Here is a 23,395-nt window from a genome sequence, read left to right on the forward strand (position 1 = left end):
GTTATTTCCTCTATTTCTTTTTACTTTCCTCTTATCCCACTATCATGTTCAGCCTTCATTTGGGTTTCAAGAAGTCCTCTCAGTTACATTACCCTTGATCATGCCCTACCAAGGACTGAGCTATTTTACGACTTTGAGTTTTGTTCCGCATTTCTTCTCCCATTCTATTTAGTACCCACTAGTATGCTTCATCTCAGAGCAGTTGGTGGTGGTCGCTGGGCACCGTCTGGGTTTTCTGTTCTCGGGGTCATGGCAATTGATGTTTGAGTGGTTCATCAGTCAGCTGGACTACTTTTTCCGGGTATCCTTGTGTTTTTTGGTTGTTTTTTTAAACATCATCTTACCTCTGGATGGGGAGAGACCGATGGTTCCATCTTCATTGGTTTTGATGAGCTCTTTGGGCCTCAGTCAACTACTCACGGGAGTAGGATCTAGAACAATGTCTCTGTAAACTCTTATTATGCCAGTTGACTTACGTGTCCTCCAAGACTGTGGTATTGTGTAAGGGAGTTCTTGTCTTTAGGAAATATGCACAAAATATTTTGGGGGTGTTGTAGGACTGCCGTGGCATTAAGTACCACAAGTAGGTGACATTCAAGAACAGAAGTATATTTCCGTGCACTTCAAGACGCTACAATTGGGCATTCAGGCTCTGGCTCTAGCTGTGTCCTCCTGTGTCTATTTCAGCTTTTAGCAGCTGAAGCAGTACTTGCAGATGCCGACATGCCTTCGTCTTTTCCTTCTGCTGCATGCCTGTGTCCATTCGAATCTCTTTACAGCTTAGAAGTGATTCGGTTGAAAGCCCACTGTACTTGATCTCATTAACATACCGAGGAAAACTCTCTTTCCAAACAGGTTGGTACCCAACAGACAGGAGTTAGGATGTCAGTGCATATATTTGGGGGATGCAATTCAGTCCTTTATTCTTTGTGGTACTTACATAATCTGTTGCCCACTTGAGAGGATTAGGAGTGAAGGGGTGGAATTTAGCCTGTCAGTCAGGTTGCAGCTTGATGACCTCATTTGGAGGCACCACAGAGATAAACAGCTCACTGGAGGCAGGAGGCAGGCTCACTCCCTGTAAGACATTTCCATTGAGAAGACACATGGAGCTACGCTAGAGTTCTGGAGCCAGCGGAGCCTCGTGAGGGCCTCTGCCAGTGCTGAGATGCTTCTGCCGTCACTGGATCCACAAGACCTTCCACCCACTGGCCTGTGATCTTCCTGCACTGGGTGTTATTGCATGTGTTTCATGAGTCTAAAGAGGACCTTATAGAGTAGTATCAGCCATATGGACTAATATCAGACTTATGAGCTTGATCTGGACTGGGCTGGGTTGTTTTCTCAATATTCAATTGCTCTTGTATCTAAAGCTATTTCTTATACACATATGAGTCTCTCTGGATTTGTTTCTCTAGTCCACCCAGACTAACACACATGCGCGGTGAAGGGGCATTGTGTCAGCATCTTGGCCTTACTGATTTCCAAAGTCTGAAATTGTTTTAAGTTTCAAAGGAAAACAAAACCAAAGATCCTTTCCCCCTATTCCCAGGCCTGCCGGCTGCCACCCCCAGCCTCCACGTCACAGGGCCCCCATTGGGCTCTGGCAGCCTGGGGCTACCATGGGGCTGGCTCTGTGTGGGAGACGGGACTGGGGATTCGGCGCTCACCTGCCTGTGTGTGGAGACATTCTGCAGTTGAATCAGAGTTCTAAACCAGAGCCTACTGCCTACGAGGAAACCAGTGCTATTTAGGTTTCAAAAAACCCCAGCCTCCAGGGGAGGGAAACTTGTGAGAGGAAACCGCGATGACGGCCATCTCTCCTTCCTTCCTTGCCACCACCCCTCAGCTGCCCTCCCCCGCCTTCTTCCCCTTGCTTCCTTCTCCTTGGTGGAGGAAACCTCTGGCTGGTTTAGAGTCAGGGTGTGTGGAAAGAAGCCGAGAAGCCTGGGCTCGGGGGCAGGAAGGAGCACCTAGCCTCGTCGCTGGGACTGTTGGGAGGTGCAGAGTTTGCCCCGGAATGGAGAGCGGATGGGTTAGGCCTCCCTGCCTTACTGTGCCACGGTCCATGGAACAGGAGGATTCATGGAGCTCAGGGCAGGAGGCAGCAGCGCTGGGGCTTCTGGCTTGGCCACAGCTCTCCGGCAGCCTGGGCATGCCTGCTGTCTGGCACAGTGCCCCTCGTCACTCTCGATTGGCGTGACCGTGGAAGTGCAGGTTGAGAGAACCCCTGCTGATTTCCCACCACCCCTGCCAGTCGGTGCCTCCTGCTTTTGTCCATATGGGCTTTCTTCCCTCTCTTCCTGTCCTCTGCGGACTCCCTCGGTTGTTTCTGTCAGTGGGGTGTGTGTGTGTGTGTGTGGGGGAACGGGACTTGCAGGCTAGAACAGTGGAGCCCTGGTGGCCTAGTGGTTACAGCAGCGAGCTGCTGACCACAAGGTCAGCTGCTTGAAACCACCAACTGCTCCGTGGGAGATAGACGGGGCTTTCTACTCTGGTGAAAGAGTTATAGTCTTGGAAACCCACAGGAGCAGCTCTACCCTGTCCTGTAGGGTCACTGTGAGTCAGCATCAGCTCGTTGGCAATGACTTTGAGAGGCTAGAAATACACTGTCCAGTATGGGAGCCACTAGCCAAATGCAGCGAATTAACTCCCCATTCACCATGTGGATTAGGCGCTTGGTGTCAATGCAACTGGAAAATAAATTAAAATTTAAATAAAATGAAAGATTCCGTTTCAGTCTCACTAGCCGTATTCTAGGTGCTCCCGTGGGCGCGTGGTGCCTGTACGGGATGGCACACGGGATGGCACACGTGTGGAACCGGTCTCTTGCTGCAGGGAGTTCCGTGGGCCTGTTTTGGAGAGCATGATTGGAAGTGGTTTCTCACCGTGTGTTGGTTACTGACACAAAATGTACTCACGAAAGAGTAGACGGGATGAGTGAAAGCAGAACTTGTAGTAAACTTGGAAAATGTGTAGTAAGTCGGAATGTTCCCAGTGACGTCTTGTCATGCCGTTCTGGAAGATCCTGCCGACAGAGACCATGATCATTATTCCGGGACACAATCCCTTCCCCAACGTCAGCTATTGTCCTGCAGCTGTCATCATTTTTTGCATCAGGAGCCCTTGTGATCCGAAAGGTCAGGAGTTTGAGACCACCAGTAACGCTCCAGGGGGGCTTTCTACTCCCACGGACAGCGACAGTCTTTGAAACTCACAGGGAAGATCTACCCTGTCCCGTAGGGTTGCTGCCAGTGAGTTTGGTCGTTTGGGGTCATCCTTGTGTATCGTACCTTCAAAAACCAAACCAAACTCCCTGCCTTTGCAGTCTATTCGACTGACAGTGACACTCTTTAAGAGAGTGGAACTGCCTCTTTGGGTTTCTGAGACTTTAACTCTTTATGGGAGTAGAAAGCCTTATCTTTTTCTCACGGAGCATCTGGTGGCTTCAAACCACTGACCTTGTGGTTGGCACCTCGGCGGGTGGCCTACTACGCCAGCAGCATCAAGATGGATGGAGAAAAGTTTAAAGTCATTAGATTTCGTTTCCCTGTGATCCACAGTTGAAATCAAATCTGCTGCAGAAGATCAATCTGAAATGTTAAAGAACAAAGATAATCACTTTGAGGGCTGAGGTGTACCTGACCCAAGCCACGATATTTCCAGTAGACCGAGATACACGCAAAACCTCGAGTAAGGAAGGACCAGAGAAGAGTTTATGCCCTTGAATTATGGGGTTGGCAATGGACATGCATATTGGGCAGCCCGAAGAACGAACAGATCCGTCTTAGAAGACTACAACCGAAACACTGCTGAGAAAGCGAAGCTGGTGAGACTTCGCCTCACGTTCTTTGGACTTGTGATCAGAAGAGGCCAGTCCCCGGAGAAGGCCATAATGCTCGGTCAGGTAGCGGGCAAGTGAGAAAGCGGAAGGCCCTCCACAAGAGGGATTGCCACCGTGGCCGCCACGTTAGCAACCATGGTGAGGATACGTCAGGACCATGCAGCATGCTGTTCGGTTGTACGTTGGGTCTTCAGGAGAGGAGACTAGTCTTTATTTTTGCTTTTTAAACATTATTTTACGGGGAGTTCTTACAGATAACATGACCTTCCTTCATTCAGTCACCCCAGCAGTATGGCACAGTGGCTACCAAAGCCAGTCGTTGAACCGGATTTGATGGTGCTAAACAGCTATCAGTACGGCATGACTAGTTTTGTATTTTTCCTCTAAATGGATTCATTTTTACTTTATTTGTTTTAAAAAGGAAAATGAACTCCATAACTGTCAATGGAAACCCATAAGGGAAATAATTTTTAAGCAAGTTTTTTTATTGAAGAACTAAACATAAATATTAAATTACTCTATTTTAAAATATATATACTGTTTGGGTACTTTAGAGAAACAAATCCACAGAAACTCATGTTTAAGAGAGAGTTGTATATAAAGGTTAAGTGCACATCAAGAAAGCATCACAACCAAGTGCTGCCCAAGCCCGGAAGTCCAACATTAATCCATATGTCAGCCACCAATCCACAAAGTCGTCCTCCATCTCACAAAACACACACTATGATGCCAACTGCAGGAGGAAAGCTGAATCAGTGAATGTGTAAGCATCTCAGTGCTGGTAGGGGTCTCCACATGGCTGCTCCAGCAACCAGGGCTGCAGTGGGGTAGGTCCATGTGGCTTCTCCTCAGGGATGTCCTGCAGGAAGTGAGCCTTGCCAGCTGAAGCAGGGAACTGGCTAAGGCAGCTGCTTCCTGGTTTGACCATTGCAAAGCAAGAGACCTGAGAACTAGAAAGGCGAGGCTCACTGAGCCATTTATCCCTCTGCCCTTCAATTCACCCCACATGTGTTTATAGGCCAGGGTGGCACAATAAACTACCTCATATACAATAAAAATATTTCTCGGGAAGTGGGTGATGTTTCAGAGATGATGTTATTTCGCTGACAGTGGATATGCCACTTGGGTATATACCTTGTAGCAGGCACCCGTGTCCGTAGGAGGCACGGAGCCTGGACTCGTCCCCTCTTTCTTAGAAAGGAGATCAGCAAGTGTGAAGCAGTGTGAACGCGTTAGTAGCATCTAATGGAGACTCTGCGACGAAGGCAGAAGGATTCAAACAGACCTAAGAAAGAAGGGCTGCTTCCCTGTCGCTGACCGCACTCTGGCACTCAGGCCCGTCCCGGGTCTTTGCAGGGGAGACTGAGGGGGGCCGGGATGGTTTGGTGGACCTCAGACTGTTTATGTTCTGGACAATTATTGAGTAGCTCAGAGGCCTTTTGCTTTTGTCAATAATATCGATCCTGATTTGCTCTATTAGAAATTAAAACTCAGAAAAATTTAAAATTTGATAGCACTAAAGAAAAAAAGGGATGCATGCCTTCTCTTCCTTAACAAGTCAATCCGGTCACAAGTGGCCGGGTAAACTTCCTAGCAATGTTAGCACCAGGAGTAGATGCGAATCCTCTCCCCGTCAAAAACACCCATGAACAGAAAAGACTCGGTTTACACTTTTTGGCTCCTGCGCAGCTCGGTGAGCAGGAACGATCCTCAGCTCCGCTCCCACACGCAGTCCGCTGCTGTGGTGCCTGATGTCTGTTCCCTCTGGAAAATGCCACCGGGCATGAGAAACAGCCTCTTAAAAAAAAGAAGTGCATATCACTTTGACCTTGTAAATCTCTGCGTCTCTGGAAAGGTCTCGAGGGCCCAGTAGTCTCTTTGGAGGAGGAGAATGAGGATTTGCGTCGTTTGTGTAGGGCCTGCCTCGGCCCCTCGGCACCCCCTGCTCCGGGACCCCAGGCAGAGCATTTGGCCTGGGCTCCAGTTGGTTGTCGCTGCCAGTGGCCCGTCGTCGGGTTGTCCAGGCCTGTGTGCTGTCGTCCCTCCCTACAAACAGGAGAAAGTGCTGGCGTTCTCAGGGACCGGCAGGTGTGGACAGAAACTCTAGGCATCAAAGCTGCATGAGGGCATTTGTGGGTGCTACTGAGGCAGACCTACCGGGGAGATGCTAGAGGCTTCAAGGTCTCTTTGAGCTTCCGAAGGAGATGGCTTTTGTAGTCAGGAAGAGCTATGAGTTTCTTAGGGCAAGGTTTGGGATGTGTATGCCGCCACACAGTTTTTCCGAGCTTGTTCCTGCCCTTGAGCTTTGGGCCACGTTGGCGTCTTCAAATTCAAAGTAGCTTGGGCATCTGGGATACTTAGCACAACCAGCCGGGCATCTGCATGGCTCCTTGGTCCGTGGAGAGGAGCCAGGGTTAGCACTGGAACTGCCATGCCAGGTCACGTGGCGGTCACACGTGTCCTTGCTGTGTGTGTCTCTTGAACTTGATCTTTGGGGAGGAGGAAGCTGGCCATCTGACAGACAACTTAGCTGTAGAGTTGTTATAATGTCTCACTGTCTGTCCTGCTCCTGGTCATCATGTCTGTGATGCTCCCCTGGAGGCGTGGTTTCTGCCACCTGTGGTTTCTCCCGCTTCCTGGGTCCATTTAGCGTGTACAGCCACGAATCCTCTGTATACTGTGTGCTCTCTCCAACTGTGTATTTATAGACGGCGTTGCTCAAGATCCTTTGAAATAAGATGCCGTCTTGAATTATGTAGGACAGCTATTTTAAAAAAAGAACCAGCGTCCCATCTTGATATCACTTGGTTTGGGGACACCTTTGTGCAAGGGAAAGGTTGCCATTCTCAGTTTACAGATGAGGTCCATGGGGGATGAGGTGTGTGGACTGGCCAGGAATACAGGGACTGGTCCCCGGTGAGGTGCCCCTGACCCTGTGTCTCCAGTGGATGGGGCCTGTGCCACCCTCCATGATGAGAAAAATCGGCTGATTAACAGCCTGGGGGTGGTGAATGTTGTGTTTTTCTTGCCCGCTGAAAGGCCTGCTTGGTCTCCTGCGATGAGTTTGTGCTTTTGAGCACCCCCACCCCCCACCCCCTTCCTGGATCATGGAGACAGTCAGTTCTTTCTCCACGGATATTCCTGGAAGCCACCCCCACTCTGAACTTGGATGAACCAGTGACCTGTCATTGTGGGAGCCAGAGAGCTGTGACTGAGTCTCCTCTTGACCCAGGAAGTAAGTCAGAAAGTCCAAAAGGAGTCACTGCCTCAGGCCGGGGAGCGGTGACTCGGGCTGCTACCGTCAAAGTCAGCCACCCGAAACCCCCACCCGCCCCTGGGAGAGCAACTGGGCTTTCTACTCCTGTAAACGCTTATGCTCTCGGAGACCCCCCCAGGGGATGCCATGAGCCAGCACTGACAGGACAGCTGTGAGTTTGTTTGTTTACCCAGCCTTTGGTGGTCATGCTAATCAACCTGTCTTTAACCAGCCTGGTGGTTCCTGGAATCAGGTACCTTTCAAAGGACTCTGTAGCCAGCTCTTTCTTTGAAGACTTCATCGGGTTGAGTGTTTAAACACCCGCCATGGCTCACCTCTGCCCACTCTGCCCACCTCTGCCACGGGGCCAAATTCAGATGCCTGAAGCCGTCACATGCCTGTAATTGTGGCTCAGCCCCACCCACTCCCCTAGCCATGCCTTTCTTCTGCTGTCCCTCAGCCCCTTCTCTTTCTGGCGAAGTCTCCACCCCCCATGCCGCCACCCTGCAAAGCTGGACTGGCACAACACTGTCCTTGAGGGGTTATGCCTGCTGCCTAAACCCCATTCCAGTGTCATCACATCCATTCTGGCTCCCAGGGACCCGGCCTAGGATTTTCCCAGACTATACGCCTTTACTGGGACAGACAACCTCCCCTTTCTCTCAGAGAGTGACTGGTGGGTTTGAACCAGCGGCCTTGAAGTTACCAGTGCTTATCCCATAGTGCCCCTAGGCCTCCTCGAGTACTTATCCCTGGACGTTAGAATTATTATTGTCCAGCTCGAATTTCAAACAGGCCTCTGACATGTCCGAGCACTGTGACCTTGGGCAAGCTACCCATCCCCCGTGCCTCCGTTTCCTCCTCTGTCAAATGTGAACAATCACAGGAACATGGACCTGGGAAGGGGGTGATGCCAAGTGTACAAGTTGATCCTGCCTGCAACATGGTGGGTCATCTAGGGCACAGGTGGGTTGTGGTCATCAGCGCCCAGGCGGGAGCGCTGTTCAGTTGACTGGAGACCATTGGCGACTCTCTAGGACAGAGGAGAACTGCCCCCTGGGGTGTCCTAGGTTTTAGTCTTTGCAAGAGCTGAATTCCACACCTTTCCCACAGAGCAGCTGGTAGGTTCAGACTGCTGACCTTTAGGTTTGTAGCCAAGCACGCAGCCATTGAGCCACTCGGGGCAAGTCAGCTGTCGCCCTGGGCTGGGCAGGGGAGCCGAGTGAGTGAGGTGGACTGGGTGTGTTCAGGCAGAACAGTGGTGGGGACCGAGGGGGCCAGCCCCGTGTGCAAGGCATCTATTTCATTACATCCAGCCAGTGGGTACCTGGTAGGAATGGGGCCCAAATATTGCCAGATCCCCAGGATTTGTTTTTAATGAGAAATTTGACAATTCTAAGAAATGTCTGTTTTCCAGACATGGACGACTCAGCTTACAGGCCACATGCGCGAATGTACCTGTTGCCCAGAGGCTGCTGCCGTGGGCCCTGTTTTCATATTCCAGAGGAGGCCCAGGGTGCTGATGGGGCATAAGGGACTCACCCCCCCCCCTCCGCCTGTGTAGGTGTGGCTACCCCCAGGGTAGTGGCCCAGAGGGCCCCCCTAGCAGACAGTGCATTTTCAATGCAGCTACCTACATGTGTGTGAGAGTTTATTATTCTCACTGCATCACCTCCCCTGTCTGCAGATAGAACAGACCCTCTTGGTGGGTTTTTTTTTTTTTAATAGATTCCTGGGTCTCTTTTTGGAGCCCTGGTGGTTAACTGTTGGACTGCTAGCCACCAGGTCAGCAGTGTAAAACCACCAGCTCACTCAAGGGAGAAAGAGGAGGCTTTCTAGTCTCATAAAAAGTGACGACCTCACTCCTGGTACCATCGTGTGTTAGTCTGGGTTGACTGGAGAAACCAATTCATAGACACTCATATGTATATAAGAAAGAGCTTTAGATTAAAGAGCAATTGAATATTGAGGAAACATCCAAGTCCAGCTCAAGTCGATAAGTCCAGTATTAGCCCATGTGTCCAATACTAGTCCATAATTTCTTCTGTAGACTCACGCAGCACACGCACTGATGCCGAACGCAGGAAGATCACAGGCCGGTGGGTAGAAGGTCTTGTGGATCCAGTGGCGGTGGAAGCATCCCAACGCTGGCACCGGTCTCTACGTGTCTCCTCCAGAGCAGTACTAATCTGCCCCTCAGAGTCACTATGAGACAGAATTGACTGGGTGGCAGTGAACTTGGAGCTTGATGGCGTGTGTTTACAGAGGATCTACTATCTGCCCATGTCCCTGAATGGCACACACAGGGATCATGCTAGGTTGTTAACGGCAAGGTTGGAGGTGGAGGTCCACCCGCAGGGGCCTTGGAAGGAAGGCCCTGGCAGTCTGCTTCTGGAAGTGCATGGCCATTGAAAGCCCCACAGAGCACCGTCCTACTCTGGCACACGTGGGGCCGCCGTGAGTTGGAATTGCCTCAAAGGCACTGGTTTGGTTTTTTTTTTTTTAATAGTTTTTTTTGGCTTTGGTTTGTTTTTACTGTGTGCCCAGGTATTGTGAGTGTGTGTGCGTGTGTGTATATTTCCCCCATTTTATTGCTCCAACAGCTCTCTTCATGAGACCCTCTTTTATAGGTAATAAACATGATTCACAGAGGTGGTCCACACTAAGGGCCTCCCACAAAGCAGTTCTGCAGGGATTGATTGGCCTGTCTACAGGAAAGCCTGAACGGGGGGCAGCCTGCTGCGCCCCATTTTCCCCAGCAGGGCTAGTGGGTGATCACACTGTTCCTCCTGCTCTGGACTTCTCTTGCCTCCTCTCTGAGACATGCACCCCCCCTCCCCACAGGCACATGTCATACCTACATGGGCACACACGTTACATGTACAAACACCCTCACACGCAGGCATGTGTTCATTCTCTTACATCGCCGTACACACGAGTGTGCACAGACACATTTGTACTCACAGGACTCACCCAGGCAGGAAACCCCCCGCTCGTGTGCACACATCCAGCTACGAATGGAAAGATTGGTGGTTCGAAGCCACGCAGAGTTGCTGGCCTTGGGAGACACACCCATGGGGGACCCTTTTCTGAAAAGAACCAGCTGGAGCACAGGCCTACTATGACACCCGGGTCACCACAAGTCGGGATCCACCTCCCGTCACCCGTGCTCGATGTTGGCTGAAGCCCCCTCCAGGGGGTGGCTGGCCAGGTAAAGCAGCTGTTTCCAGATTCCTTCTCGGGCCTAAACGGCATCTCCTTGTGTTCCCCCTGGCTATAGGATGCTCGCCAGAAGTTCCGCTCCGTTTTGGTGGAGGCCACGGTGAAACTGGATGAGCTGGCGAAGAAAATCGGCAAAGCGGTGGAAGACTCGAAGCCTTACTGGGAGGCGCGGAGGGTGGCGAGGCAGGTAAGGGACACCTCCGGACCATCTCCCCCACAGCCACCCACTGCCCGCTGCCCGCCGGCATCTTGGGGGCCAGGGTGGGTCTGTGTCACCTCCCAGGAGGGTTACAAGCGTAGCTTCCATCCCTACGATGGGAAACGCCACGGCCTTGTCCAGCTGTGTTTGCAGTTGGCCCCGCTCTTTCCTCTTCCCCCACAACCAGCCTCGGTCCAGCCCTCAGCCCTAGGATGCGGGCGTGAGTGCCAGTCGGCACGGGGATGGGTCTCCCAGGGGCCACTATGTTGCCGTTGGAGTGGGCACCCGGGTATAGTTTCCTGGGGCAGCCCACCAGGCGTGTTTGTTCCTGGCTGCTGACTGTTAACTGATAACCTGAAGGTTGGAAGTTCGAGCCCCCCAGGAGGCCCCTTGGAAGAAAAGCCTGATGATCCTGGCCTGAGAAATGTATTGCTGTTATGCCCCGAGGGTCAGTTCCACTCTGGCTTACAGGGGTTGTCTCCAGCAAGGGCTGGCTCCACAGTCACTGTGCTTTTCCTTGATCGAAATCTTAGTTCTTTTGTCCTGAGAACTCCATCAAGTCGCTGTGAATTCCAAACCTGCTTGGCCACAGTGTTGGGGAGGGGAAGGGGATCTCCTGCTGGGGTGGCTGGTCCACACCCTTCCTCCTGGTTCAAGGGAGCTGTGGTCAGGCCGGGGCTGGGGGCTGCTTTCCAGGTGGCTTCCTGGGACTGCGCCTGGCATGGTGCTGTGTCTCCTCCCACCTCTAGAGAGCCAGGCCCTGTGAATGGGGAAGGGAGAGGTCCTCACACCCCCCTGCACCCTCCCCAAGTACCGAACACCTGCTGTGTGCCAGGCCCAGAGCTTGGCGTTTGCCACAGACCTGGCATCTCTTAAGCATGAGTCACACACCTGGTCTGCATCCCTCGTGGGCCTCGAACTAAGAGTCTGAACTTCCCATGAAGCTCTAAGCAGTTGGTCCAGACGGCAGCTCGCTAACACATGTGCTGGCCTTTTCCCTGGTTTGCGGCTACAACGTGATGGGAAGATGCTGCCTCCCAGGCCTGCCCTTGCCTGGAGCTCTTGCCACCTCGTGCGTTAAGTGTTGGAGCACCAGCAGTGTGCACAGCATGCTGCTGGGCACTGTGTGGACAGACGGGGGACGGGGTGGATGGGGCAGGGGTAGACTGGGGAAAAAGCGTTGCTAGGTGCCCCTGACCCCTGGCAACTCCGTGCCCCGCAGAATAACACATTGGCTGGCCTGTGCCTTCAGGTAGTTGGTGGGTTTGAGCCCATTGTTACGACCACTGTCTTTTGGGTTTTTCCAACCTAGATGTAGCGGTTACGGTTGAGGCTGCTGTCTGCAAGGTCAGCGGTTCGAAACCACCAGCCGCTCCTCAGGAGAACGACTGGGCTTTCCGCTCTCGTCAAGTGTCACAGTCTCGGACACTCACAGGGGCAGTTCTGTGCAGCCAGCCCTATCGGTCGGCATCAAGTCGACGGCAGTGAGTCTTTTTGTTGTTGTGTGTTTTCCAGCCGAGCGGCGCACCACCAGCACTGGAATCAGACAGTGCTCGTTTGTGATCTGTGGGGTTGTGACGGGCTCGTTTCCAGAGGTAGGTCGCCAGACCTGTCGTCCAGGTCGGCCCTGGTCTGCAAGTTCTGTTGGTACCTGCCGACGGATCTTGGACACACAGGCTGCCTCATCCGAGCAGTACGCCAGCCACCCCGTGCAACACGGTGACAGACGGATGGCTGGTGTCTGGATGAGGGGCCAGGCCTTCACCATGCCTCACCCCTTACCTTCACCGTGCACCTCTCAGGGTCCCAGGAGGGGGCCCCTGATACTGTGGCTGCCGTAAGACCCTCCTTAGGTTCCGGGTGTTAGTAGAACCGGGGCACTGTTGGGTTATCCTTATTCCTGGATGAAACAGTCCTATCCCTGGCCCAGTACATTGGGCCTTGAAGTCTGAGCCGCCCCGCTGCACTAACTGAGCCCTGTTGTGGACCGCAGCTTCCAAGGAGAACATGAACTTCTCCAGCAAGTACTCTGACCATACCTGAGGTACCCTGAGGTACTCCCAAGTGCCTGTGTCCCCGCAACCCCGGGATGTGTCCACCCTCTGTGCTCTTGACCGGAGCTTGCAGGTTAGGCAGGGTTTTAATTAGACGGAGGAGCGAATTCCAGATAACTTCATGTCGATGCTGGAGCAATCCCGAGGCGCTTATAGAAGCAGGCCCTTTTCCGAAAAGCCCTACACGCCTGAGTTTATTGTCCCACGAAGGACAAATGACATGTGTCTCATGTGTCCAGTGCTCCGGGCTGACTCCAGAATGTCCCATGAAGGTTCCCTTCAACGTGTTGGCCGACCCTGGTGTCTTCCCTCCGGTCCCCCAAACCACAGGACCTTCCAATCAGGGGACTGGAGTCATGGCTTCTCGAGCTGGGACCTCGCCGGGCTCTGTGGCCGTCTCTCTGGGCACAGGCTCGTCTCCTCAGGGTCTCTGAACTCACAGTCCCTTCTGCCTGGCATCCCCTGCCCCCAGATGTTTGCACAAGCCGTACCATCATCTCTAGGTTTCTGCCTGGGGGCCACTCCACAACCGAGACCGTGTTGAGAGCCGTATCTCGCCACCCCCCACCTCTGCCATCCCAGTCCCTCTTCCCGCTGCCCCTCTCGCCCCTGCCTGGCGATGGTGCACATGCCTCAGGCACGCCAGGCCCCACAAGGACCATCTGCTGTGTCCGCGTCTGCACGGCCTGGTGTATGTCCAGAAGGCGCCCCGATATGAGGGCTTCGTTGGAGGGACAAGTGAATAAAAGAGAGTGGAGCAGTGAAGGAACCCCTCCCACCCTCTTTGACCTCAGTGTCTCCTCCACTGCCCCCTTGTCCCCAGCCTGCTTCCTGCCTCCTTACCAGGTGAGCAGAGGGCTGGCAGCGGGACTGGCAAACCCAGCCGCATCTCGTTTGGTGAGTGGGTTCCAGGTGACCTGGGGGCACAGCTGGGGGAGCTTCCACACCATTCCCTGCTTTCCTGCACCCGTCGGTGTTTGCACTGAGGTCAGAGGGCGCAGGGCTGGGTGGCTCCCAGCCTGCCAGGAAGCCGTAGATTGTGGCATCTCTCTGCCCGCCCTAACCTCCTCCTGGCCGGCAAAGACCCTGATGAGGTCAATTACTGCATCCCTTGGGCCGGCCACTGAGTCAGAGGGTCTAATCAGCTAATCCCCAGCCCAGGGGAGACTGACATGTACTCCATTGGCAGAGCCCAGGATTCATGTTGAGGGCAGTCTGCCCAGTTTAACGTCTCCCAACCCTTCCTGACACCTCCTGCCACCTTCCAGGTGGGGCAGGAAGGACCTGCAGGAGGAAGAAGGCCCAGAGTGACCTCTGCTCCTTCCCACCTTGTGCGTCAGCGCCGAGGCACTGGACGTCTGCCCGGAGAGTGCTGCTGGGCACTGATGCTGTTTTCTGTCGCAGTGCATGGTGGGGCGTTGGGCTCGGGCCCGGCAGTGATGAGCCTGTTTGTGTGCGGATGGGCCTGTCTGGCACGGGCCAGGCATGGGTAGGGATGTTTTCCTCTAGCTGTTGCCAAGTGGGGCTTCCTGTTTTCTTGCTCTGGTCCTATCCCACCTCCTTCCTTGTTATATTGGCAGACGCTCCCTCCCGACTGTAGAGCAGAGACAGCCTCTGAGAGAGTCCTCCCCAGCATGCCGCCTCGGGAGCCCTGAGCCCCTCTGGGAAACCACGGCAGATGTGTGGCTAACTGGGTCTCTTCTGAGGACTTCCGGTGAGGGCACACTGGGCCATGCAACTTGGCACAAGCTAGGATTTCAGCCGCTAGAAAAAAATTAGAAAATGGACAAAATGAAGGAATTAAGGCTCCATACCTTCGTGTGTGTGTGTGTGTGCGCGCGCGCATGAAATATATATCTTTTTTTCCTTGTAAACATTTTACTGTGGTTTGGGTGAAAGATTTCAGAGCCAATTAGTTTCCCATTCAGCCATTTATACATATTGGCGTTTCATGGTATGAGTTACAATCTTACGTATTAATAGGAGGTATTTTTTTGGTTGTTGTTTGTTTGCATATTTAATAAACAAATCAACCAAAGAAGCTGAAATGCCATTGAGTTTATTCCAACCCATGGCAACCCTGGGGGACAGACTAGAACTGCCTCTTTGGGTCTCTGACACTAGTTACATGAGCAGAAAGCCTCATCTGTCTCCCGCAGTCTGGTTGGTGGGTTCACACGGTCGACCCTGTGGTTAGTAGCCCAACACATGCACCACGGCCCTCGCAGGGCTCCTTTGAGCTTGCAGAGAGATTGTGTAGAACGCAGAGTCTCTACATTCTCCCCATAAACCCCACCCCCACACACAATTTCTCCTGTTCTTTACAGGATCCATTTCTCGGGTGCTTGTGCTCCCACTGATTCACTGAAATGCATACCTTACATCAGGGTTTACCTTTGTGCGGGATAGCCCCATGGGGTCTGCCTAGAAGACGTGCAGCTAGAATGCCCCCTAGAAGAGAGGGGGGCGAGGCATCGTTTCCCGTGCTGTGCACGGTTGTCAGGAGACTTGTCCCGGGAGAAGGACCTCATGTTTGGGGAAGTGTAGGGATAGCGGAAGAGAAGGAGGCCCTGGCGGAGATGGATTGAGCCAGCGGCTGTGACAGTGGGTTCAGACATAGCAATCCCGGGGATGGCGAGGGACGGGGCAGGGTTTCATCCTGTGGTACGTAAGGGTCACCATGAGTCGGAACCGGCTTACCACCACCTCACAAAGACAGTTGGTTTTGATAAAGCTTTTAAAAACGTCATGGCTCGATGATGTGTCTAGAATGCCCACTCCAGCCCCGCCCAAGCCTCAGTCAGTGCCCAACAGAGGGAAAAGCCTCCTCAGCAACATGATTTTCCACAGAGTTGATGAAGCGTTCTAACGGTCAGGCCAGAGGAAACTGTGTCCGCATGCCAAAAATGTGCGTGCCTGTTATTGTTTCTGATGTCTGCTCATTTTCTTACCAGTGAGTCAGCTCTAAGCCAATGCTCTCAGAATCCAAGTCTAATTTGCCAAGTCAAATCTGGCCAAGAAGAATAAGAATAACCCACCCCACGCCCACCGCTACCCCTATTCCTACTCCCACGGTGGGTGGAGGCAGGGAACAGGCTCGGATGGGTCTGTGGGCTTTTCTTCGTGCCTGGGCCAGAGCTTGTCATTAACACTGCCCTGACATATTTGCCGGCCTGTCTGACGGGCAGTAGTTTGGGGAGGGTTAGTGAATCTGAATGATTTACTTCGCTACTTAGCTCTCTGGCTTCTAACCCTGACGGTGGCTTTGGACCTGTCATCTCATCATTGCCAGTCCCCACCCTGGTCCCTTCTAAATGGTGGGAACGGTCAGAAGAGAGCACAGGGTAGCCTTTGCAAAGCTGAAGGGCAGAGTGCGTCCACGCAGAGTGACGAGGGCATGGCCTGTCTGTTTACACGGACCCTGACACGGCTGCGTGCTGCACTTACCCTCCTTTGGACGAGGAGGTGGACGGGAGACATTGGAACTTGCAGAGTGATTTTGCTGTAGGAATTTCAGCTCACCCCTTAGCCCTCCGGCTGCTACAGACTCAGTCTCCTCATCTATCAAATGGGCTTGCGTACTGATTAGCCTTTGCTATAAAAGAAATGTTCCCCAGACTTTGCGGCCTCAGATGTTTATGTAGCCAGGCAGGTTTGCAGATCTTGGCCAGGCTCAGCTGATCTCAACTGGGGTAAGCGCCACCAGTTGGCAGCCTGACTGGGGGCCGGCTGCTTTTGAACGACTGCGTGTGCTGGGCAGCTGGCTCGTTATCGGCTGGGGTGACAAAGGTGGCCAGGCCCCACGTGTGTCGCCATCCACCATGGTGTGGGAAAGGCAAGCCCTTCCAGCCTCTGCTTGCATCATGTTGTAGTTAGAGTCATTCACATGACCAGTCCCAATTCAAGGGATGGAAACTATAGATCCCACTTACAAGGTGGCTGCAAAGTATTGTGGTCACTTTTCCCCTTCATTTTATCATGGTGGTTAGTCTGGGTTGACTAGAGAAACAAATTCACAGACACTCGTGTATAAGGCAGAACTTTCTATCAAAGAGTAATTGTATATTAAGAAAATATCCCAGCCCAGTCCAGATCAAGTCCATATGTCCGATACCAGTCTGTATATTCCTCTTCAGACTCACATAACACATGTCATGACACCAAGTTCAGGAAGATCACAGGCCGGTGGGTGGAAAGTTTTGTGGATCCAGTGGCAGTGGAAGCATCTTAGTGGTGGCGTGGGTCTCCACGTGGCTCCTCTAGCACCAGGGCTCTGGCTCCATCAGCACAGCTCCACATGTCTTGTCAACGCGAAGATGCAGCAGAGAGAGTGTGCGCCCCATCTCCAGTGAGGAAGACAGGAGTTCCCAGAATCCTTAGGAGAAGACCACGCCCATACAGAGGCCTCATTGGCTATGACCTGATTGACAAGCTAGACTTGCCCCTTCTGTCAAGTTGACAGGGGATTATGTAACTGCCACAGAGTCCCTAGAGAGGGTCAGGCACTGTGGAACACCTTGGAGAACACACCAAGCTACTGTCCCGTGGAGCTGGCTTCCCCTGTTAGCAGTCTTGAGGGGTGGGGGATGGGGGCGTTTGGGGCCAAAGTAGACTTTTCATGTTATTGACCTGGATTAAATGGTGTGTGTTTCCCTGGAGAGATGGAGGGAGACTGTGGGGCCAGGACAGTGGTCTGGCACATTGGCAAATGCAGGGATCCCTCACAGAATCTCCTGAACATCAGCTCCGCCTGTGGTGCCCATGGGGGACATAAAATGAGGCTGTACCGCCCCCCCCACCGCAAGGAGGACCATCAACACACATGGAAGGAAGGGGGTTTTATGACAGTGTTCGGATGCCACATCACACAGTGAAGGGTATACACAACAGGTGCGAGCAGCTAGGGACTCCAGGCCGCTGGTCTGTGCGGGGGGTGGAGGTTGTGGGGGGAAGATTTGCCGTAAGGTCCATGGGGAAAGGTGCCCCGATCCTGGAGCACTGGAGGGAGTAGGAAGAAGAGCAGAGGGGGAAGGCAGTGAGGGTGGGAACACTGGTGAGCCTGTCAGTATGAGGGTCGAGAAAGGACAGCGTGGTGTGGCCAGATGAGGGGACCTTTGCAGCCTCAGTGTGATTTTCAAACGGGGTTGCAAACCCAGAAATCAGCCCGTCCTCACCCCCAAGGTGGGCTCTGGAGTAAGGGCTCAGCGTGCTGAAGTTGATTAGGCATTGATCCCATCTGAAGAAAAAGGATCGATTTGTAGGACTTAGCGTATCTGTCCTGTAACTGATCTGTGCACCCCTGTTTTCTGTGCCGGAATCACCCAGGCTCTTGTTTCCAGCGATCCGGAGCCCTTTGGAACACCTGCCCCTCGCCGTGCCCTGCCCTGTTCACCTGGGACATTCGTGCAGGTTCCTCATGCCTCCCCTGCTTTCCTGGCCACTTCCATTCCTGGCTGGGGCGGCAGTTCCTACAAGAGGACTTAGTGCGGGAAGGCCAGGGTTAGTGACGTCTGTCCCTGTGGCCCTGGCCATGCTCCCTGCAGTGGCCTCAGGCCAGTTCCTGGGACCTGCGTCATTCATGCCATCTCAAGTCAGGGCAGTTGCGGAGTGAAGGGGCCCTCGCTGCACGGCAGGGATCTTGGTGATTTATGGTCCGATAGCAGAATGAATTGTTAACTCTGTTTTGCCTGGAAAGCCTGGTCTTGCCTTGCAATGTTGGTTAGGGATTCTGGGCAAGAGGGGACCTACATGTTGCAGGCCTAGAGCCTTGAGTAAGGGGGCCTTGGTAGCATAACGCTGAAGCGCTTGGCTGCTAACCAGAAGTTTAGCTGTTCAAACCCACCCAGTGGCTCTGTGGGAGATAAACCATAAGACCTCATACCCCCTGTGGGTTTCTGAGAGACTGGAACTGTTTATGGGGAGTAGAAACCCCAGTCTTTTACTCTTGGAGCTGCTGGTGGTTTCGAGCTGCTGACCATGCAGATCTCAGCCCATCACGTCACCATGACACCACCAGGGCTCCTCAGAATAAAGTGTAGGTATCTGCTTTTGCAGCCCCCTTGCATTGCCCCAGTGACACCCCCCCATAGGGGGCACTGTCACCCACTTTGGGAAACCTTGTACTACACAGTAAAGAAGAGCCAGTTTTTTTTCTTTAGTTCACAAATGGAGGATAAAATTCTTTCTTTAATGCCAGGGTCCGCGGAGACCAGGAGTCAGTCCTGGTGGTAGAAGGCACCTGTGAGGGGGCTCGCTCATTGGGGAGCAGTGCTGGGAAGCAGACCTCAGAAGGAAAACACTCTGCTTGTCCCTGGGTGTCCATCCTCTTGCTGGCCCATCCCCGTACCCGGGGCTACGGGCCCACACACAGACGAAGTCCCCCAGCCTGCAGTTCTGGAACTGACATCCCCACACTTGCCCACCCGTCCGCAAGAATAACCTCTTCTTGAGCTAATCGGGACTCTGGCTGCAGGCACCGATTCTGCAGCACCCAAGGATGCATTCTCTCCCAGAAAGGGAGGCAGGGATTGAGCAGTCTCGCATTGCTGCCCTGGCTTCGTGGGTCTCAGACAGCCAGCGTCACCTCCTGGTCCCTCAAAGTCACCTCCTGGTCCACGATGGCTCCGGCAGCTCCGGCAGATGGCCAGGAGGAGGGAAAGGGACAGGGTCTAACTTGGACGCCCAGACAACGTGTCTGCCGGGGTTTTCGGTGTGCAGAAACTTCAGTACCGTCGCATTCTCTGGCACCAGGGCGTGACTGGGCACGTATCCAAGCAGTGCTTCGGGAGTCCCTGCTCCCTCGCCGGCCCGCTCACTGTGACTGGGCACGGCGTGTTTTTACTCCTGATTTCTGAGTACGACATGCCCCCGTATGTACCGTTGAATTTGGTTTCCTTCCCTCATCTGTAACCCGACTGACGAGCTCTGTGCTGCCTAAAACCCTCGCTGTAAACCCCATGTGGGCATTTAAATATGCGGCTGTGGGGGACCCTGCCCTGCCCCACCCTGGCCCCCCCGCACAATTGTCAGGTTTCAGCGCCGTGTCAGTCCCTCTCACGAAGGGTCTTCCTCTTTACCAGTGACCTTTGGCTTGGCCTTCTCCAGGGACTGGTCTCTCCTGAGAACATGTCGGGAGGATGTGAGACGAAGTCCTGCCATCTTGCTAGGAAGGAGTGCTCTGCCTGGCCTTCCGCCAGGACTGCTCCCTCTGTGTGTGGCTTGTGGCACCCCGTGGTACTCTCGGTATTCGCCCACAGCACCGTAACCCGAATGCAGCGACGCTTCTGCGGTCTGCCGAATTCTCTGTCCAACTTTCACCCGCGCAGGAGGTGCTGGAAACGACCTGGGCGTGGGTCAGGTGCCCCCGAGTCTTCGCAGTGGCAGCTTGGCTTTTGAACACTCTGAAGGGGTCTTGTGCAGCAGATTGAGGGAGCGTTGGGGGCATAGTGCCTTATGTGGGGGGCTGCTGACCCCAGGGTCAACACGTCTGAGTTAGAAGGGACTTAGGGATCTCTTTAAACAGAGGGGCCCCGTCAGCGCATGTGCATGTGTGCTCTCGGGCCTGCTGCCCTTCCCAGCAGCCTGCTCTGGCCGGCGCCCACTGGCTGCAGCCATGCGGCTGTCATCCGTGTACCTGCACACCACAGTTCCCGCAGCTCCCCCGCAGTACCCGGGGGCACGTGTGTTAGTCCAGGTTGATGAGAGAAACAAATCCAGAGACCCTCGTATGTGTGTAGGAGAGAGCTTTCTAGCAAAGGGTAATTGTACATTAAGAAAACATCCCAGCCCAGTCCAGATCAAGTCCATAAGTCCATGATTAGCCCATCTGTCCGATACCAAACTATAAATTCCTCTTCAGACTCACGCAGCACATGCAATGGTGCTGAATGCAGGAAGATCACAGGCTGGTGGGGGAAAAGTTTTGTGGGTCCAGTGGCGGTAGATGCATCTCCAGGGCTGTGGCTGCCATCAGCGTGGCTCCATGTGGCTTGTCAACATGACGGTGAAGCAGCGAGAGTGTGGTTCTCCTCCCAGGAGAAAAAGTTCCCAGAATCCTCTGGTGGGTGTTACCTTGTGACTTGATTGACAGGCTAGACTCCACCCCTGCATTCTATTTATCGAGTTGACATGAAATTATGTAACTACCACAGCATCTGTGTGGCTTATATGAACCCTGTTTACATTAACTTACTAACTTAAGGAATCTAAGTTAACCTTTTAAATATAAGTTACTATTAACCTTTTTAAATATGTGACTATTAATATAAGCTACTATTAACTAGCAATAAGTTACTATTATATCACTTTAGCTTCTGCTAATATTAACCCCTGGTGTCCACCTCTCACCCTGACCTCAAGTTCTTTTGGAGAGCCTCTCACAGGGCGTCATCGGGATTAGACCAAGTTCACCCCGTGGTGTTTGCTGACCCAGAGACATTCCTTCATCACTCCTCTTCCTTGCACGTGCCGCATGCCATTCCCACTGCCGTGGCCCCACGCCAGGGGTCCTCACACTTTTTAAACAGGGGGCCAGCTCACTGTCCCTCAGACCCGTTGGAGGGCTGGACTATGGTTTAAAGAAAAACTATGAACAAATTCCTACGCACACTTGCACATACCTTATTTTGAAGTAAAAAAACAAACGGGGTAAAATCACCGGCGGGCCGGATACATGTCCTCGGCGGGCCGCTTGTGGCCCGTGGGCTGTAGTTTGAGGACCCCTGCTCCACGCAGAGAACTCCGACTCCTGCTGTAAAACCCATCGCATACATCCCATCTCCTGTGTCCCATCTTCCGCTGCACCGCTCTGGATCACGTTGTTGGGTGACCACACCTCCTTCCCCTCGGCCCTGGCCCGGCTGTTCTTTAATGCAATGCCCCTTCTTACGCCAGCCCTGCAAGAGTCACCGACGTCAGCTGAACTAGAGACCGTTGAATTGGCACATGCTCTCTGCTGGGCGTGCCTCCCAACAACAGACGATCCTTCATGGTTTCATTGATTCATTGCTTCATCCTTCATTGATCCTCCAGCTGTTTCTCCCCCTCCCGTTACTGTGCTGTCCCGTCACCCATCAATCAATACCTATAGGCTTATCCCCACCAGGGAAGAGTTTCTCTTTCAAAAATGATAACGTGATTTCCACACCGAACCTCAGGTTAATCGCAGTTCTGTAATATCGCCTGATGGTTCCCAGTTTCCAACTGTTTAAAACGGTCTCTTACATTTGGTGTAAGGCTTTGGGCGAGAAACAGCTGCTTGGGGTGTGATGAGCAGAGCAGGGAGCTCTTTTACCCTTCAGATCATGCAGTGGCTCCATGTGGCAAGCTCGTTTCGAGTTTAAAGACAGACCCATGTGGCAGATAAGTGGCACAGGGCTGGCTGCTGAAGACGGTGCCTTAAGCACGCTTTCTATCAGGGCCAGGGAGCAGGCCCCGGCAAACCGAAAGACAGCCAAGAAGGCGAAAGAGCAGCCTCACTAGCTTGCCAGTTAGCTGATTCTCCATTCCTGTGTACGTTCTCCCGGTGGAAGCTCCGCGGTGCTGCACAGATTTCCTGTAGTTCCTGCTTGGCGAGTCCCTGGGAAGCCACAACAGGTCCTGCGGGAGTCAGCAGGGACATTGGTATTCCGATCAGAGGAGTCTAGCAGGAGTCTAGCGTCTTGTTCAAGGTTGCAGACTGGAGACAACGGGCATTGTTGGTGCCAGGAACAGAGCCGTTTCCTCCCAGTTCTCCTGACACAAAGCACCGACTTGGTCACAGTGACCCAATTGTCTGGCCCATCAATGCTGGTTCTGTGCAGGGCATCGGGTGGCCACTTTGGTGGCAGCACTGTGTGTGCAGAGCTGGGGGTTCCTGGGGTTGGGAGCTACAAAGGGCCCTGTGGGTCCCTATGGTGCTGGAGGGACCGTGTCTCTGGGGGAGCAGTCCTTGGATGGGTGGGCTCTATGCTCCATCCCCTGGAAGAACGGACTCTGCTCTGTGTAGAGATGGGTGGTGGTGGGACGGGTGGAGGATGGGAGTGGGGACTGGGGAGGGCAGGCGGGGGGCGGGGAAGGGGGGCGGGGCGCTGACTGCTTCCCTGACTGCGGCTGGGGGAAGGGAGGGAGATGCTCTTTCCAGTGCAGTGCTGCCACCTACTTCTTCAGCCACCCACCTCCCCACTCCTGTGCTCCATCTTCCAGCAGCCGCTCATTAGCTGCAAAGGACTGTGGCATAATTACCAGGTGCGGCTTCTTGCCCTGTGCATGGTGCCAGCTCTCCTTGCCTGGGACATGAGCAGCCCCTCCACGCCCCCTCAGTGTGGGGTGACAATCAGGGCCTGGGTCTGCACTGTGTCCCGCAGGGGCGGGGGTGTCTGCAAAACTTGTCTGCACTGTGCTCCTGGGGGAGGGGTAGTGGTAGGGTCTATCACTCCCCAGCTTGCTGTGCGGGCATGTGTTCCTCTGACCTTGAGCTTGGGAGACACTGGTGCTCTGTGGGTCTCTGGGTGGCGGCGGCAGGAAGGACATGGCAGAGACTGGTGGGCTTGCAGAGAAGGCGGCCTTGCCTGCTAACTTTGGGGAGACCCACCACAGCAGGGGAATTCTGTGATTTAGCCCATGCTGGAAGGAATTCAAGATGCTGTGTGTGTTAATGAGGAATAAAGTAATGGGGAGTGGTGGGGGTGGGGGTAACTGGCGGTGGGCATCGGAAATAGGCCTGGATTAGGGGTGGCGGTGGGGCATCAGACTGCTCCTTTTGATCAGGCCATTTTATGTGCCCCGGTCCGTCGGTAAAATGAAGTGGGGGGACACAGTGGTTGCGACGGGGGCACCACCTG

At 53.6% G+C, this 23,395-nt stretch overlaps 1 protein-coding gene across 1 annotated transcript in view; it reads left to right on the forward strand.

Moving 5' to 3' along the window:
* SH3BP5 (SH3 domain binding protein 5) overlaps positions 1 to 23,395 on the forward strand; it is a 58,594-nt gene that overhangs the window by 17,415 nt on the left and 17,784 nt on the right. Inside the window, exon 3 of the mRNA XM_075547201.1 lies at positions 10,381 to 10,509. Within this exon, the coding sequence (XP_075403316.1) occupies positions 10,381 to 10,509 (129 nt within the window). The remainder of the gene's footprint in view (positions 1 to 10,380; positions 10,510 to 23,395) is intronic.

Source organism: Tenrec ecaudatus, chromosome 4 (assembly GCF_050624435.1).
Source record: "Tenrec ecaudatus isolate mTenEca1 chromosome 4, mTenEca1.hap1, whole genome shotgun sequence".
In the NCBI taxonomy this organism is placed as follows: Eukaryota; Metazoa; Chordata; class Mammalia; order Afrosoricida; family Tenrecidae; genus Tenrec; species Tenrec ecaudatus.